This window comes from Leucoraja erinacea, chromosome 28, assembly GCF_028641065.1.
Source record: "Leucoraja erinacea ecotype New England chromosome 28, Leri_hhj_1, whole genome shotgun sequence".
Classification (NCBI taxonomy): Eukaryota; Metazoa; Chordata; class Chondrichthyes; order Rajiformes; family Rajidae; genus Leucoraja; species Leucoraja erinaceus.
The window spans coordinates 20,008,092-20,026,730 of NC_073404.1; the positions used below are offsets into that span (position 1 = coordinate 20,008,092).

At 48.8% G+C, this 18,639-nt stretch overlaps 1 protein-coding gene and 1 long non-coding RNA gene across 2 annotated transcripts in view; one reads left to right on the forward strand and one right to left on the reverse strand.

Moving 5' to 3' along the window:
- Positions 1-18,639, reverse strand: part of LOC129710746 (uncharacterized) — an 89,887-nt gene that overhangs the window by 10,574 nt on the left and 60,674 nt on the right. The window lies entirely within an intron of this gene.
- Positions 7,631-17,226, forward strand: LOC129710744 (uncharacterized). The gene is made up of 4 exons (XM_055657957.1): positions 7,631-7,697; positions 8,037-8,859; positions 9,557-9,844; positions 15,741-17,226. The coding sequence occupies exons 2-4, from the start codon at positions 8,040-8,042 to the stop codon at positions 15,749-15,751; spliced, it is 1,119 nt and encodes a 372-aa protein (XP_055513932.1). The 5' UTR covers positions 7,631-7,697; positions 8,037-8,039; the 3' UTR covers positions 15,752-17,226.

Here is an 18,639-nt window from a genome sequence, read left to right on the forward strand (position 1 = left end):
CCGTACCTGCCTTCTCTCCATACCCCCTGATCCCCTTAGCCACAAGGGCCACATCTAACTCCCTCTTAAATATAGCCAATGAACTGGCCTCAACTACCCTCTGTGGCAGAGAGTTCCAGAGATTCACCACTCTCTGTGTGAAAAAAGTTCTTCTCATCTCGGTTTTAAAGGATTTCCCCTTTATCCTTAAGCTGTGACCCCTTGTCCTGGCTTTCCCTAACATCGGGAACAATCTTCCTGCATCTAGCCTGTCCAACCCCTTAAGAATTTTGTAAGTTTCTATAAGATCCCCTCTCAATCTTCTAAATTCTAGAGAGTATAAACCAAGTCTATCCAGTCTTTCTTCATAAGACAGTCCTGACATCCCAGGAATCAGTCTGGTGAACCGTCTCTGCACTCCCTCTATGACAATAATGTCCTTCCTCAGATTTGGAGACCAAAACTGTACGCAATACTCCAGGTGTGGTCTCACCAAGACCCTGTACAACTGCAGTAGAACCTCTCTGCTCCTATACTCAAATCCTTTTGCAATGAAAGCTAACATACCATTCGCTTTCTTTACTGCCTGTTGCACCTGCATGCCTACCTTCAATGACTGGTGTACCATGACACCCAGGTCTCGCTGCATCTCCCCCTTTCCCAATCGGCCACCATTTAGATAATATTTCCCAATCGGCCACCATTTAGATAATAAGGTTGCAGGTAGTGGATGCAGGTAGGGAGACTGACAAAAACCTCCGGGAACTGCACGGAAACCTTGGGTGGGGCGCAAAGTCTCCAGAGGTTTCCGTTCAGGTTTCCTAAGTGGGACAGGGGCATTAGAGTTGGAGAAGATTAGCTGTAGGATTACAGTAAACGGGTGATTGATGTTCATAGTGATCTCAGTAGGCTGAAGGGACTGTTTCTGTGCTGATCTAATCTAGTCTCTAATCTAATCACCACAGATGACCATGTAATATTCTAATAGAATGTATACAAACATCTTTTTGCCACTGTGATGAAATGAACTGGTGAAAGCAGCTCACGCAGAATGAAACAGACCCTTCAGCCCGCCAAGTTCATGCTGATCAAGCACACATCAACACTCATCCCATTTAATTCCTGCAAACTGGTGGACAGGTTTCAATCCAGGATGCTGGAGCTGTGAGGCAGCAGAGCTACTGAACAACTCCACCTGATCAGATGCTACTTGAAGGAGAGCTCAATCAGTCGAACCCTTAATTTTTAAACTCCACAGCTTTAACTTCTAATCTCCTTCCTGCTTTATCTGGTTTTGTGGAAGTGTGTTGTTTCTCAATGGGATACAATTCCTTCCCGCCTTTCAGGATTATGCATTGGAAAGATGAGAGGCATGTGGTTAACAGACATAGTAGAGGTTTATTCAAGCAGCATGGCTCCCATGTTCCTATACTGGCAGCATATGTTAACTGCATGGATATCATCTTTCCATGTATCATCTCGAATGGGGCACAGCATGGATCAGAAATCTGTCCTAGGTTTGGGATCACATCAAACTATGCATTTACCCGCCTGCAAGAATGCAATGAATCGCATTAATTGCACAGTTGTTATGCCCCTGTCCCACTTAGGAAACCTGAACGGAAACCACTGGAGACTTTGCGCCCCACCCTAGGTGTCCCTGCGGTTCCCAGAGGTTTTTGTCAGTCTCCCTACCTGCTTCCACTACCTGCAACCTCCGGCAACCACCTGCAACCTCAGTGAACCGCACGGAAACCTTGGATGGGGTGCAAAGTCTCCAGAGGTTTCCGTTCAGGTTTCCTAAGTGGGACAGGGGCATAACAACCACATAACTACAACTGCCTTTCCAGGTGAAACAACAGTTCACTTTCACTTCTTCCAATCTGGAGTTCACCAAGTGCTCTCCATTGCACTGGAGAAACCAAATGCGAGGAGCACGTACAGAGTCTACAGGAGTGACCCCGAGCCTCCTGTCCTTTAATTCTCCCACTCTGCCCTGTCTTTCTGTAAACCTGAAGCACAAACGTACGTTCGAAAAGCTGCACGTCAGCTCTTGTCTTGGCATGATGGAGCCTTCCAGGCTCAATACTCTAATCCAACTTCAGGTAAATTGCTCCCGTTATTTATATTAGAACTGGCCATTTCTGCTATAATTCAGCCAACTGCGATATTGGCAGTTTTTCTCTCCTAATGGACTGTGACCGGCCCGGCACACCCTACAGACCTGCATTTCACAACTTCTACATTCCTTTGGTTTTCTTACTTGTGAATTGTCCCCAATTCAGCCCAGAAACTTACAAAATTCTTAAGGGGTTGGACAGGCTAGATGCAGGAAGATTGTTCCCGATGTTAGGGAAGTCCAGGACAAGGGGTCACAGCTTAAGGATAAGGGGGAAATCCTTTAAAACCGAGATGTGAAGAACTTTTTTCACACAGAGAGTGGTGAATCTCTGGAACTCTCTGCCACAGAGGGTAGTTGAGGCCAGTTCATTGGCTATATTTAAGAGGGAGTTAGATGTGGCCTTTGTGGCTAAGGGGATCAGGGGGTATGGAGAGAAGGCAGGTACGGGATACTGAGTTGGATGATCAGCCATGATCATATTGAATGGCGATGCAGGCTCGAAGGGCCGAATGGCCTACTCCTGCACCTAATTTCTATGTTTCTAATTCATTGTTTATAAACAACGGCCATGTTACCTCTCCCTAACTACACCCATTAACCCATCAACCTCATTGACTGCTTATCAACTTTGCTCACCCTAGCAGAGATATTCCCTTTGTCCCATCCATCCTCCCTACAACTAAATACTCATTTTCTTTCTCTCTTTTTCACTGTTGGAAAAGAGTCTTCAACCTGAAACATTCATTCTGTTTCTTTTTTCTGCAATTGCTGCTTGACCTGTTGAGTGTTTCCAGCATTTTCTGTTATTATTCTTTTTTTTTTTAATTTATCTTGTGAACACTTTAAGGCATTTCATTATGATAAAGAATGACATTAATACCATAACAACTTTCAATTGTTAGTCAAGCACAAAATGCGCCATCTGGATTAATCTATTTTATTTGTGGGTCGCTACAGTTAATGATGTTTTAAGTCAAGATCCTCTGTATTATGGAATTGCTAAACAAGGTTATACTGTGGGTGGGTAGACAACACTTTGGTTCCTGCCTCAAACTAAATGTATTATAGCAAATAACAAGGACAATAGAAATACTTATACTTGAACATCAACTAAAACAGGCATTGCCATGTTATTAGATAATCAGTTAAAACTTCACCCAGTGCAGATTACCAAATGAAATGTTGGCCTTTATTACATTCAGAATGAAATATTAAAGTAGATAAATCTTGTTACAACTGTACAGACGCATAGAGGCCGCCGAGACACGAGAGACATGTGCTCCGGAGATGTACATACGATCGATACGGGAACCACCCCCCTCAGACCTCCGCGAAAAAGCGTTGGAATCAGGGTGGAGGTTCCATCATGCATCAACCAACTCAAAGGATTCAATCAAACCTCTCAACTTCTTAGCTACAGCAGGGGCACACTGAGTACCAGCGCGATCTGGCACCTCAAGGGTGCAATTGGAATCCCTCCCAAGGAAGACACACTCTCCGCAATCAATAGTGTTCAGCAGAGCAGTCACCTCCTGAAGTCAGCACGCCTTCATCGTGCCGGTGCTGGGGGCGTACACGTTAATGAAATGTAACGGCATGCCATCAAGCCTCACGGCCAGATAGAGCAAACAGCCTGGCACAACTTCCTGCACCTTCAGGGTCTCTGGCTGGAAAGTCAGGGCCAACAGGAAAGCCACTCCACTTGAAATTTGTGCTGAGCTGGCTCATGTAGACCCCCCCCCCTTCCCACTCCAGGAGCCAGGTGGGTTCATCACTAACAATAGCATGCATCTCTTGCAGAAAACTCGCTGCATATTTCCTCTCTCTGAGGATTCATAGATGATAAAATCTACAAAGGTCTCCCCTTCTGCCATTTGCGTTTAGGCTAGCAACTGTGATCTACATGTTGAAGACACACTAGGGTATTTTTCTCACACTCCTCATAGGAGTCCTCTTAGGAGCTTCAAAAAGTCCCCGAACTGATGCTTCTCAGACTCGGGAAGACCACTATCGCTACTGCGAAGGATAGCATCGTGCCCAGGTAGATCCCGGCAGGCACCAGCTGACTGGACTTTACTCCTATTGCAATTGTTTGCTTTCAGAAACTCCCGAATCTCCCCTCGAGACACCGCCCTGGAATCCGTGCAATCTGCCAACCCACTGACACCTGTAGCAACATCTTCCTCCTCACTGCGCTCAGGGCCATCGTCTGAGTTCGGAGCTCAGCTACGTTAGCTGGCTACATCACGCTCCCGCTCCTCCGGCGTGCTCCCACCCCTGGGAATAGTGTCGAGGGAGTATCCCGATACCTCTGTCAGCGATGAGCTGGCCAGTGAATGACCAGGCTCCTGCACTATCCCACCGCCCCCTACAACTGGGCCGGGCAACGGAAATACAAGAGGCATCCCCAGGACCCACGTTGAGCAGGCACCCCCCGGAATCCGACTGAGGGCCATGTGCCGAAATAGCCCCATCCCCCTCCGCACCCAGGGTACCCACTCCAGCAGCATCACCCAGAGAGTCTCCAGCCTCCGTCACCTGGGGGAGTAACCTCACTAGGGCCCATTGAAGAAGCCGGTGTTTCTGGAGTCTCCCCTACTACCTCAGCCGGTGGAGCAGGCAGCACACCCCTCAACCACTCTTGTGGCTCTAATGAGGAGCACAGGCTTGGAACCCCCCCCCCCCCCCCCCCCCCTGCAATGGAGACTCCACCTCCGGGTTGTCTCTGCTCATCCTTTGCCCCAGGGGCCACAATCCAGAGAGCCAACCCCAACAACTGGTGAGATAACGCCCTCGGAAGGCCCCTGAAATGAAGGGGCATCCTCCGGCCCAGAAGACACTAGTCCCGGGCCACCGGCCTCGACACGGGTGGAAGGTCTCGAGGTAGGCTGCCCCGTGACTGTGGGCCCAGGGCCCTGCCCTCCCTCACAGGGCCCACACCCTTTTGTCCCGCTGATGTGTGGCAGTACGATGACCTCCATAAAGGAAGGGTCCTCCGCTTCCACACTTTCCATCCCCTCGTTCAACTGCCCCTGCCTCCTTCTGAACCTCATCAGCTCCTTGCTGAACCCAACCAGGTGCCTCTTGGACCTCTCTAGGGCCAACAAGCACCCTTTGGGTGGACTCAGGTGTGGGCGTGGGCCCATCTGCTTGCAGGTGACTCACTTGGAGGTGTTTATTCTTCCCCTCTGCATCTGCCATCCCTCCCCCCTCCCCCTCCCCCTGCGCCCCGCCATCATCCAACTCCACAGGTACAGAACGTGGGGATCGGGGAACGGCACTGCCCTGGACCGCTGAGGTGAAGCTGGCAGCCCCAGATAGGCCAGTAATGCTGTCCTGGGCTGGGATTTCTCGCAGCAGCCCGGCCACTGGGACAATCTCTGCAGAAGTGTCCAAACTCCTTGCACGCATTACACCGTAGCCTCCCCGTAACTCCAACGCACGCGGTAGGGGAGCCCATCGTGCTCCACAAAGAAGCACCCCTCCGCACCCGACCACCTACCCACCTTCATAAACACCCGCCTCTTAAAAATCAGGGTCCCTTTAAGACACGGGTTACTCCGGGCTGCATAAGCCTAATCGGCCTGGACCGCACCACCCCAATCTTTGCCAGGTGTGGAAGGAGCACATCCCGGATGAGAGTGGGAATACAGCGCAGGAGACCCACGGTTCCACCGGTACAAAGATCCCTCCCACTGTGAACCTCTTCTCTAGAGCTAGGTCCACATCCTGCTGTGACTTTAGTATAATCTCACACCTCTCCCCTGCAACCTCGGAAGAGGCAATCACATCCTTTTGGAAAAGATCATGCAGACCCATTGCTATTGCATCCCTGGTCCACTGGTACCCGGTTTGGACCATGATCCCGTATTGGATTCCCCCCCCCCCCGCCCCCTCCCCGCAAGTCAACATAAGGCCTCGCTCCTCGAGTGACCCCGAAGCCGCAGCCGAAACTTCAGCTGTGCAGCTCCAAGCATGAGCCCCGCTGCCATCCTGACAGGGGTACAAACTGTCGGATTCTGAAAGTACCTTCTCTACACAACAGCAACCAATATCGAGATTGGCAGCTCTTGGGACGGCTTTTCTCAGGCCTTCCGAGACACCATAATTACATTTTACCGGAAACTGTCTGGATTCAAAAAGTATCCTCCACTCTCTTCTTTTGAGCCCCCAGGCGACCTGCGCTGGGCAAAACGGTATGGGAGCAGGGTTACGGTGCTAGAAACAACATAAACACCTCCTCTTTCAGACTCCTGGTCTACAGGCACAATTGGCAATCCGCCAGCCACTGCCGCTCCCACGGCACTTCAGAAGAGTGCTAGAATTCCTCACTAAATGGAGAAATCCTTCAACAAAAGAAAGTTTCTGCAGTCCGACGTTGTCAAACTTTGAAATCTCACTGCCTCTGTCCCTCTTCCTTCGACAAAAACCTTGCTTCAAAACTCCAGTCATCGGAGCAGAGACACCACCTCTCCCTCTCCCTCTCCCTCCCTCTCTTTCTCTTTCTCATTACCTCTCTCTCTTTCTCTCTCTCTCTCTCTCTCTCTAGTATCTCTAAACTAAACTAGTGTGTTAACGGGAGATTTGACAAAACAAGAAAAGCATACTTTGACAAAGTCAGAGTGGCAACCCCTGATTTTAAAGAACTAGATGATACATCAAAACTAAGAATAATCCTTGGCGAAGGAAATACGGCACATCTTGGTGCACAATACGTAACAGCATGCCATAACCTGAGAGACGGTGAATGACCAACATGCACATATGTACGCAGACACTAATTGACATTAACTAACACTAAGAAATTAATATTGAATTGCTAAACTTGCTATTGTGTTGTATTGCTTACAGCTGCAAGAATGTGTAGCAATCAATAAAGGGCTATAGGCCTATTGCGAGTTTATGTACAGGGACATATCTATCCATGCACTGTATACTTGTATTTATACTTATGCATTTTAATCATGTGTGTCATGTTTTATACTTTGGCAATGTAACAATGTTTTTTTATCATGCCAATAAAGTTTTTAAATTGAAACTGAAATTGAGAGAGAGAGAGAGAGAAGAGAGAGAGAGATAGAGAAAGCGAGAGAGAGAGAGAAAGGGACAGAACCAAACAGAGTGACAGGACGGTGGGTGGGGGAGGCCGAGCCGCACTGTTGTGGAGGGTGGGGGTACGAGTCCACTCTACAATTTAGAAAGTGAACAGGTGATCTCTTCCCCCTCCCCCCTCTCTCTCTCTCTCTCTCTCTCTCTCTCTTGCTCTCTCCTCCCTCTCCAGGAAATTGTAAGCAGCTGTTTTGAAGAGGAAACGAAAGTGAAAGAAGGAAACAGAGTGAGAACGCCAGAGAGAAAGAGAAATACAGAGACAGAGGGAGAGAGAGGCAGAGAGTGAGAGAGGGGGAGAGAAAGAAGGAGAGAGAAAGAGAGAGAGGAAGAGAGAGAGAGAGAGAGAAAGAGAGAGAGAGAGAGAGAGAAAGTGAGAGGGAGACAGAGACTGTGTGAGAGAGAGAGAAAGGGGGAGAGAGGGGAGAAAGTGAGAGAGAGAAAAGAGAGAAACAGAGAGAGACAGAACCAAACAGAGAGCTACTTGCCGGTGGGTAATGTTGCCGAGCCGCAATGTTGTGGAGGGTGGGAGGGGGGGTGGATGTAATAATAATAATAATAATAATAATACATTTTATTTGTATAGCGCTTTTCAAGGACTCAAAGTATACGAGTCCACTCTTTGATTTAGAAAGTGGTAAAACATAGAACTAGTGCGTGAACGGGCGATCGCTGGTCGGCACGGACTCGGTGGGCCGAAGGGCCTGTTTCCGCGCTGTATCTCCAAACTAAACTAGTGCGTGAACGGGCGATCGCTGGTTGGCGTGGACTCACTTCATCTCTTTCTTAATCCCACTATTTCTGTCTCCCCTTCTCTCTCTCCCCACAGACCATGGAGAGTGCGGAAAGACTGAAGATCGAGGTTCTCCTCCTCCTCTACTCCCATCCTGATGGAGTCCCGCTCGACGAACTCCAGGCCCAGTTCCTCAACTTCCACGGCTGCCACTTCGACCCGTTTGCCTGCGGTTACCATTCCCTGAACTCCCTGCTCGAGGATATGGACGGAACTGTGCATTTGTGCGAACACCCCTCCCCGAGGCTCCGGGCTAGTGTTGCAGGCTCCCCGGCCTACTCCGGGCCTAGTCGAAGCCAGAAGCCACGGCCTACCCTGCCTGCAATCCTCCCTCAGTATCTCCTAGCCTTCCTGGGGCCTAGTCTCCTCCATCAGCCTTCCTGGGCTGGCCTAGTCCCACCCCGTCATCCTCCCCTCTCGTTCGGGGCTCCCGAGGCCTACACTCGGGCCAGCTTTGCGGCCTGCCATCCACCCCGCTTTCCTGCAGCCCCCGGGGGCGTGAGTGAGGCTCCCCCAACGTTAGGCTCTCCCTCAGGCCAGATCGTAGGGTGGCCCAGGCTGCGGACCAGGCCGCAGGCCCTGAATCCCGGCCTAGCTCCCCAGTCTTCAAATGGGGCCAACGTCACAGACCCCAAGCAGAAGACTTTGACCTACAGCCAGGCCGTGCAACAGGGTGCAGCCGGAGGGAGGAGAGGGGGGGAGGGAGGAGTGAGAGAGGGCTGGAGAGGTGATTTCAACCTACAATCTAGGCCAGGAACGAGCCTGAATCTAAACGGACCCAGAAATCTATCAACTCGGACAAATTTGCCGCAAGAAAGCCTGGAGGGCTGGAGAGAGAAGGCCTCAACAGTACAAAAAGGTGCGTAGATTTAGATTTAGAATTAGATTTGTACCATTCAAATAGAGTAAAACAAGGTGGAAACAGGTACTTAGGACCAACTTGCCCACACCGGCCAATATGCCCCATTTACACTAGTCCTACCTGCCCGCGTTTGGCCCATCTCCCTCCAAACCTGTGGCCCAGTGGTAATGTTGCTGCCTCACATCACCAGAGACCCGGGTTCGATCCCGACCACGGGTGCTGTCTGTACGGAGTCTGCACGTTTTCCCCGTGACCTGCGTAGGTTTTCTCTGGGCGCTTCGGTTTCCTCCCACACTCCAAAAAGGTTTGTATGTCAATTGGCTTTGGTGTACAATTGTAAATTGTCCCCTAGTGTGTGTGTGTGTGTGTGTGTGTGTGTGTAGGAATGTGTTAGTGTGCGGGGATCGCTGGTCGGCACAGACTCGGTGGGCCGAAGGGCCTGTTTCCGCGCTGGATCTCTGAACTAAACTAGTGTGTGAACGGGGGAATTCTTGCGGTTGGTGTTAGGTGGAGCTGTACTTGAACCGTGCTGCGATTCATGCCGATAAAATGTTTTCCGTGGCGCCACTTACAGGGAATTGTGTACCTGCGATCCCAGTTCCCTCCGCTCCACGACACTCCACGTCCCCATTTGAAACCTTTGAAGTTTTACGCCCACTTTCTAAGTCTCTGCAACAATCTCCTTTCTCCAAAGGCCCTCAATCCTCGTCGCCTCCAGATCCGGGTCGGGGGGAAGTCTTGGAGAATCCAGGGGGGGTTCGTGAGAAGATCCTGGAGCTCCTGGATCGAATGCCGGATGGAATGAGTTTCTTCGAGCTGCGGCGGTCGTGCGCAGAGATTTGCGGCAGATCCACGTTCACCGGAGATTGCCCCAACTTGAAAACCTGGCTGGGAACAGTCGGGATCGAGGTGTCGGTGCTAGGATTGGGAGTCCAGGCGCGCATCCATCCCGGAGATGTATCCGGACGCAAACATCTCTCCGGTAAGTCGGACCTGCGTGTAGAAACGTACACCCTCTTCCCCTCTCGTCGCCCCTCTGTCCCCTCCTGAGATTCTCTCCCAGTTTTTGAGTCGCACGTTTTCGGGTCTTGGCCGCTGGGATTAGAGAGAGAGGGAGAGACGGGGGGGAATAAGAGATCCTGGACCATTGGGAACACTGCAATCCGACCGGCATTTCCAACTCTCTCGCCTCTGGAGCATCTATGAGTCCGGGAAGAAAAATTCCAGACTTCCCGAACTCCATTCAATGGTCAATACTGACCAATAGTCTCGCCCTCGCTCCCTCCCCCTTTCCCACCTTCTCTCCCTCTCTCTCTCCCACCTTCTCTCCCTCTCCCCATTCTCTCCCACCTCTCCCCCTCTCTCTCCCTCCCTCTCTCCCACCTTCTCACCCCCTCTATCTCTCCTTTCCTCTCTTCCACCTCCCTCTCCCTCTCTCTCTCTACCTTCCTCTCTCCCACCTTCTCTCCCTCCCTCCCTCTCTCCCACCATCTCTCCCTCCCATCTCTCCCTTCCATCGCCTCCATCTCCACCCAGAGAGTTGTGGACACAGCTCAGACCATCACGCACACACCGAGCAAGAGGTACAGAAGTGTAAAAACGCACACCTCCAGATTCCGGGACAGTTTCTTCCCGGCTGTTATCAGGAACTGAACCATCCTCTCACCAACTAGAGAGCGGTCCTGACCTCCCATCTACCTTATTGGAGGCCCACGAACTATCTTTAATCGGACTTCAACTTGCACTAAAAGTTATTCCCTTTATCCTGTATCTGTACACTGTGGACAGCTCGATTGCAATCATGCATAGTCTTTCCGCTGACTGGATAGCCTGCAATAAAAATGCTTTTCGCTGCCCCTTGGTACTCCTGAGAATAAACTATTGATAAAACTTCCAGAGGGAGAGAGAGAGAGAGGGAGAAACATAGAAAATAGGTGTAGGAGTAGGCCATTCAGCTCTTCGAGCCAGCACCGCCATTCAATATGATCATGACAGATCATCCAAAATCAGTACCCTGTTCCTGCTCTTTCCCCATATCCCTTGATTCCATTAGCCCTAAGAGCTAAATCTTGAAAACATGCTCGGTGCGGCAGAGAATCCCACAGATACACTCTTGCTTGATGCGGCAGAGAATCCCACTGATTCACAATTCTCTGGGTGGAAAGGTTTCTCCTCATCTCAGTCCTAAATGGCCGACCCCTTATTCTTAAACTGTGTGTGTGGTCCCTGGTTCTGGATTCTCCCAATATGGGGAACATGTTTCCTGCATCTAGCCTGTCCAATCCCTTAAGAAGTTTAGATGTTTCTATAAGATCCCTCATCCTTCTAAATTGCAGCGAATACAAGCCCAGTCGACCCATTCTTTCAATGTATGTCAGTCCCGCCATCCAGGTAATTAACCTGGTGAACCTATGCTGCACTCCCTCAATAGCAAGAATGTCCATCGTCAAATTAGGAGGCCAGAACTGGAGCTTTGTCGTTGGACAAGGGACGGGCGTCCGCCACAAGCTCGGCCGGGTGGCTGGAGCCGCCAGGGCCAGAGTCTCATCCCACCTCACCAGATGTTGGCCGGAGGGCGGCCAATTGCCAGATGGCCTTACCTGCGAGCCAACGACTAGAGTAGGCTTGCCAACTGTCCCGTACTGGCCGGGACATCCTTTATATTGGTTAAATTGGTTTGTCCCATACGGTTTAAATTGGTTTGTCCCATGTTCTCCTGCCACTACTCGGGTCAAGGGGACTGTTGGGTCGGAGCACCGTGTCCGGCCCTGCCTCACCCGTCCCGACGTAGTGCAGCCTATGGAGTGCAGCAGCAGCACCTCATACGTGGCACCGTCGGTCGGCAGCCCGGCCAGCTGTCCAACCTTCGGACCTTCGCTTACCACCGACACCACCACCCCTCCTTCTCACGGCCGATCATCGGTTCAGGAGTTGAATGGGGCGCCGGACTTTGCGCGCGATGTCACGCGGCCAAACACCTCAGCTGGCCCGCCGTGCGGGGTGGGCTTTGTGTGCAGTTCAGCACCCGGACCAACTCATCATTCAACCAGCCACGGCCGAATCGGTCAACGTGTTGCCGTTGGGAATTTGTCCCATATTTTGATCTTTTGTCCTTATTCTGGAGTGAGAAACACACTCGGGACAATATACAGAAGCCAATGAACCTACACACCTGCACGTCTTTGGAATGTGGGAGGTAACCGGTGCACCAGGAGAAAACCCACTCGTTCACAGGGAGAGCGTACAAACACTGTACAGACAGCACCCAAGGTCAAGATCGAACCAGGGTTTCTGGTGCTGTAAGGTAGCAACTTTACTGCTGCGATCATCTGGTTAATTCCTGAAATGAAGGGAAGCCTTATGAAAAATGCTGAACAGGTTGGGCTTGTACTCATTGGAGTTTGGCAGAGTGAAGGTTGCTTTTACTGAGAAATATAAGATTCTGAGGAGGCTTTAAATAGTAGATACTGAGAGGATGTCCGTCTGCTCCTCCTGTGACAACATCATTCAGCATTTCCTCTCCCTTCAGGAGTGAACACTTCTTCAGTTGTAACACCAGTTCATGGCTCGTCCTCCGAGTCAGAGGTTGGGAGTCAAGTCCCACTCCACAGACTTGAGCACTGAAATTAGGGATGATGCTCCAGTGTCTAAGTTGTCAATTCACAGATAGGGCATTAAACCCCACTGCAATTTCAGGAACATGTGAGTCGCAGTGACACCGCTTTAAAGAGGAGGGAAGCTACCACGAGTGTGCAGGTCAGGTTAATGTCTTGACATCATTAAAACTAAAAATAATTTAGTTCATTTCAGTTTGTTTGTGGGTGTTTGCTATGCGCAGTTTGCCTGCAGCATATTCTGTATTGTAACAGTAGCTCAAAACCTCAACCTTTGTTGAGGTTGTCAGACGTGCTATATAAGTGCAACCCTTTCTCTCTTTCAGAATTGGGTAGCTCTCAGTAGGTTTATGGTTGAAAATTTTCAGAAGCAGGCGTACATTGCATTTATTTGTTCCCTTTTCCATTACACTTCAAAGAGAAAGCAGAGGCCAAGACATTGCAAAGATGTGTGGGTTTGTAGGCTAATTGGCTTCTGTAAGTTGACCCTAGTGTGCAGGGAATGGATACAAAAGTGGAACAACATAGAACTTGTGTGAATGGGTGATCATAGAAAATAGGTGCAGGAGGAGGCCATTCGGCCCTTCGAGCCAGCACCGCCATTCATTGTGATCATGGCTGATCGTCCCCTATCAATAACCCATGCCTGCCTTCTCACCATATAACAAATATAACAATTACAGCACGGAAACAGGCCATCTCTGCCCTTCTAGTCCATGTCGAACACTTACCATATAACCATATAACAATTACAGCACGGAAACAGGCCATCTCGACCCTTCTAGTCCGTGCCGAACACATAATCCCCCTAGTCCCATATACCTGCGCTCAGACCATAACCCTCCATTCCCTTCCCATCCATATAACTATCCAATTTATTTTTAAATGATAAAAACGAACCTGCCTCCACCACCTTCACTGGAAGCTCATTGCACACAGCTACCACTCTCTGAGTAAAGAAGTTCCCCCTCATGTTACCCCTAAACTTCAGTCCCTTAATTCTCATGTCATGTCTTCTCCCCATATCCCTTGACTCCACTAGCCCCCTGATCGATGGTCAGTGTGGACTTGGTGTACCTGCTTCCATGCTGTATCTCTAAATTCTAAACTCAATATAGATGAATCTGAAGAAGTCCCAACCCAAAACGTCACCTATCCATTCTCGCCAGAGATGCTGCCTGACCCACTGAGTTAGTCCAGCATTGTGTGTCTATCTTCAATATAGATGAGATTGGAAGTCAAAGAAAAGATAAACAAGTAGTAGCAAGGCAATGCTGTTTGGCACCAACCTGCTCTGTGAATCAATAAGAACATTGCTGATCTTTTACTTCAACATCACTACCCTACGCTAGCCCCAGAATCCCTTGACCAACTTCAAGTGGAAAATTCCATCAATCCCCGTTTTGAGTATGCTCAGTGACTGAGTTTCCGCAGTCCCCTTGGATAGGTATGTCCAAAAATTAATTTGAAGACATAGAGATGGGAAGTCAAGAGGTAGAACTGGTCACGGAAGAAATTCCAGATCTAGATGCCCAAAGGAGCAACTGCAGCAGGAGGAGAGAGGGGTGTGGGGAGGAAGGTGGAGGCAGGGTCGAAACATAAAATAGTATAAGGAGTATTTTTAATATAATCTCCACTTCATAAGGCAAACCTTGAACTCTCCGGAGGTGTGCTGCAACGTGAATGGACTTGGACGTTATTAATTGGTAAGGGAGAAAGAGGGAGTCAGCTTCAGTTTGGTTTCCCAGCTCAGTAATTCCGCAGTCACTGCAGCGTTTTGTATTCAGGTGGGTTGTTTAGCTGAGTGCTGTTCAGGGTGGAAATGTGCATTCAAATCACTACTGCCTTTTTACTGGTGAACGGACAATGCCAAGAAGCTCAGCTATTGACTGCACATCTTGAACTTCAAATCTAATTGTGTAGATTTGATTTCTGGTCAGATTTCATTGCACTACTTATCTCCTCTTTCAGATGTCAGATAATTCCGCAGGTCGGCAGTGATGACTTGGGACCTCATCCCAAACTCTGTCCTTGCCTTGTTCAGGAGGTGGCATCTCCCCAGTAGATTGAGCAACTGATTCAAAGGGGCTCGTAGATTTGTCACCCTCGGTTCTGCATGTGTTTCAAGAGCAAGAGGAAAGCACACAGTTTTGGTCAGCACATTGCAGGAATGATCAGGTCGCTAGTGAGGTGTGTTTGCAACGCGCTGGGATTTGCAGTAATTCGGTGAAAAATGGTCACCTCTGTCTGTGACATTTTGACTGGCCCCTGATTCTGGAAACCGCACATGCAAAAACCATCTGCAGGTTCACTACAGGATTGGATGACTGTATCTCTTTTTCCATCAGCTTGCCAATCATTTCCTGCTCTAGTCCCACAGGAAAAATACTCCAAACCAGTCATTATTCTCATTGTTTCTCACTGCAAACATATACTTCCCAGTTGCTCAGCACTTTAAACCCCCCCCCCCCCCCCCCCCCCCCCCCCCCCCCCCCCCCCCCCCCCCCCCCCCCTCCCCCTCCCATTCTCAATCGGACCTTTCTGTCCTGGGCCTCCTCCATTGTCAGAGTGAGGCCCAGCCCAAATTGGAGGAACAGCACCTCATATTTCGCTTGGGTAGCCTACAACCCAGTGGTATGAACATTGACTTCTCTAACTTCAAATAGTCCTCTCTCTCCATCCCCTCCCCTTCCCAGTTCTCCCACCAGTCTTAATGTCTCCGACTACATTCTATCTCTGTCCCGCCCACTCCCCTGACATCAGTCTGAAGAAGGGTCTCAACCCGAAAAGTCACCCATTCCTTCTATCCAGAGATGTTGCCTGTCCCGCTGTTACTCCAGCATTTTGTCTACCTTTCAACCGGCATCTGCAGTTCTTTCCTATACTTCCTGTAATATGCCGACCAAAACCACTGGTGTTGCAGCTTTTTGTACACAGTTCAAACATAATATTCCTTCCCTGATGTTCCATGTCTCAGTTATTGCAAGAAAGAACCCCATGGTTGCCTTAACAAGTGCATGAAAATCAAAGAAAAACTGAAGAAATGGGACGTGCACACTTTTCTTTTGAAGAAAATTGCACATGATCAGTGACTACAAGCCACTAATCAACATAAGTTCAATAGGGAAACATCCTTTGAGTAGCACTCAGTGGCAAAATACTGCTGATGCTAGAACTCTAAATTAAGAACAGAAAATGCTGGAAAACTGCATCTGAAGAAGGGTCTCGGACTTGAAACATTAACTGTTTCCCTTTTTTTTGCAGATGCTGCCTGACCTGCTGAGTTTACCCGGCATTTTCTGCCCTCTTTGCTACATTCAGGGCTATGTGGTTCCAATGCCTTCTGACTGTATTTCTGGAGAAACAGAACTATTTTCTTCAAGCTGTTATAAGGCAACTGAACCATCCTCTCACCAACTAGAGAGCGGCCCAGACCTCCCATCTACCACACTGGAGACCTTCAAACTATCTTTAATCGGAATTTCTCTTGCACTAAACGTTATACCCTTGATTCTGCATCTGTATGCTGTGGACAGTTTGATTACAATCATCTTTAGTCTTTTCGTTGACTGGATAGCACGCAACACAAAAGCTTTCCAGGGTGCCTCAGTAACTGTGATAATAAACTAAATTAAACCATCCACCTCTGCCAACAAGGCCGTGAATCCAGCAGCCAAGTTCATTTTTTTCCCCATCATCTTTCATTGGTTCCCAAGTTAGGTTTAGACTGAAGCTACGATGCACCTCCCAACACTGGCTAACGTTAACTAACGTAAGTTGCTAACAATAGACAATAGATGCAGGAGTAGGCCATTCGGCCCTTCGAGTCAGCACCACCATTCAATGTGATAATGGCTGATCATCCCCAATCAGTACCCCGTTCCTGCCTTCTCCCCATATCCCCTGACTCCGCTATTTTTAAGTGCCCTATCTAGCTCTCTCTTGAAAGCATCCAGAGAACCTGCCTCTACCGCCCTCTGAGGCAGAGAATCCCACAATGGACAGAGGCATAGACAAGGAGACAGTCAGAACTTTTTATCAAATAATACTTTAGAACTTTAGTGTCAAATAATAGAGGGATTAACTACAAGGTCAGAGAGGGATAGTTTAAAGTAGACATGTGGGGCGCTTTTTTACGGAGCGGTAGGTGCCAGGGATGGTGCTGAAAGGAGATACAAAAGTGGCATTTACGAGGCTTTTATACAGACATATGAGTATGCAGGGAATAGTGGGATTTGGAGCTCATGCAGGCAGAAGGGATTAGATTAAGTGGCCATCATGTGCGACCTAGACATTGTGGGCTGAAGTAACTATTGCTTCTCGTCTCCCGTTTCCCTTATCCCTAACCAGTCTGAAGAAGGGTTTCAACCCGAAACGTCACTCATTCCTTCTCTCCAGAGATGCTGCCTGTCCCGCTGAGTTACTCCAGGTTTTTGTGACTATTGCTGTGCTGTACTGTTCCATGTTCTATGTAATACTGGCCCTCCTGCTGAGATGTGCAGTATTGGGGCAGGAACCTTGGTTCAAAGATCATTAAAATGACTGGCAGCATGGAATTGACATCCTGCCCACATCTCTGCGGGGGCATGATTGAAATCCTTGTCGTTATTCCTCCTCTCGACGTTGACGTTTTCTAAGTTACCTTTCGGGGAGAAACTAACTTTTTTCCAATTGCTTGCTTTTCGTGAATAAAATGAGAAAATGGCCATCAAGCAGAAGGGCCAGTTTCTGTGCTTATCGACCCCCAAAACTGTCGGCTTCTAAAAGTCTATATATAAATCCATTGTATTTCATAATGACTATTCTTATGTCCTAGTGAAAACTGAGCACCAAGGGATGCAAAGCTATTTTCAATTCTGTTGTCAGACCATGTCTCCAATTACTATTCTGTCTGCTCCTTTGCGCTGTAATGACCACATTTGGAAACAGATCAGGTCAGAGTTCCACAATCAGAATGTGTCTCTCTCTTACACCAAGCCTTCTTGTGCCAGCCTAGGTGATAGACAGTTCATTGCAATCAATACAGCCCAGCACCAAAATCCCATTTAGTTTCTCTTTAAAAGATCTTGGGGTTACTTCCACACTCTTGGGTAATATTGCAAACCATAACCTTTTCAATCCATTTTGGGCAGCTCAGTTCCAGTGAAGCATTGCACAAGCCTGCATTCCGCTATGCCATCCTGGTAGGCCTGATTGATTCAATTGAGGTGTGGATTAACAGATCGTATTAATAGAGCCTAATATTACCAAAAGCCATATTTAATCCTGTGGTAACTTACTTATTGCAGATCATGAAACAAACACTTCAAACGCTAATTTGAGGAAGGACATCCTTGTGATTGAGGCAGTGCCGCGTAGGTTCATGAGATTGATCCCTGGGATGGCGGGACTGTCTTATGAGGAAAAATTGGAAAGATTAGGCTTGTATTCACTGGAGTTTAGAAGGATGAGGAGGGATCTTATGGAAACATATAAAATTATAAAAGGACTGGACAAGCTAGATGCAGGAAAAATGTTCCCAATGTTGGGCGAGTCCAGAACCAGGGGCCACAGACTTAGAATAAAGAGGAGGCCATTTAAGACTGAGGTAAGCAAAAACTTTTTCACCCAGAGAGTTGTGAATTTGTGGAATTCCCTGCCACAGATAGCAGTGGAGGCCAAATCACTGGATGGATTTAAGAGGGTTAGATAGAGCTCTAGGGGCTAGTGGAATCAAGGGATATGGGGAGAAGGCAGGCATAGGTTATTGATTGGGGACGATCAGCCATGATCACAATGAATGGGGGTGCTGGCTCGAAGGGCCGAATGGCCTCCTCCTGCACCTATTTTCTATGTTTCTAGAACTTAAACTATCGTAAGCCACCACCATTTATTTTGGTAAAGATTGACACGGAGTACTGGAGTAACTCAGCTGGTCAGGCAGCATCTCTGGAGAAAATGGATACGTGTCATTTCAGGTCGGGACCCATCTTCAGGCATTGCAACATTTATTTTGGTGTCAGTTTTCGTAATTTTCTCCCCGCATGTGAGCCCGATGGTCAACTGACCAATGAACTACCTCCACAGGAGTCCACCCTCTGGTATTCCCCACCTCACACCACACCTAGCCATTTCCAAGATCGAGGTTCATTCCCTGTGGAAAGCTGCACACAGTAATCCACAT

Bases quoted from the DNA above. Each gene is read 5' to 3' on its own strand.
- LOC129710744 (XM_055657957.1), top strand. From the start codon at position 8,040: ATGGAGAGTGCGGAAAGACTGAAGATCGAGGTTCTCCTCCTCCTCTAC. The intron at 8,860-9,556 runs GTGCGTAGATTT...CTTTCTCCAAAG, and splicing joins GGCCTCAACAGTACAAAAAG to GCCCTCAATCCTCGTCGCCT.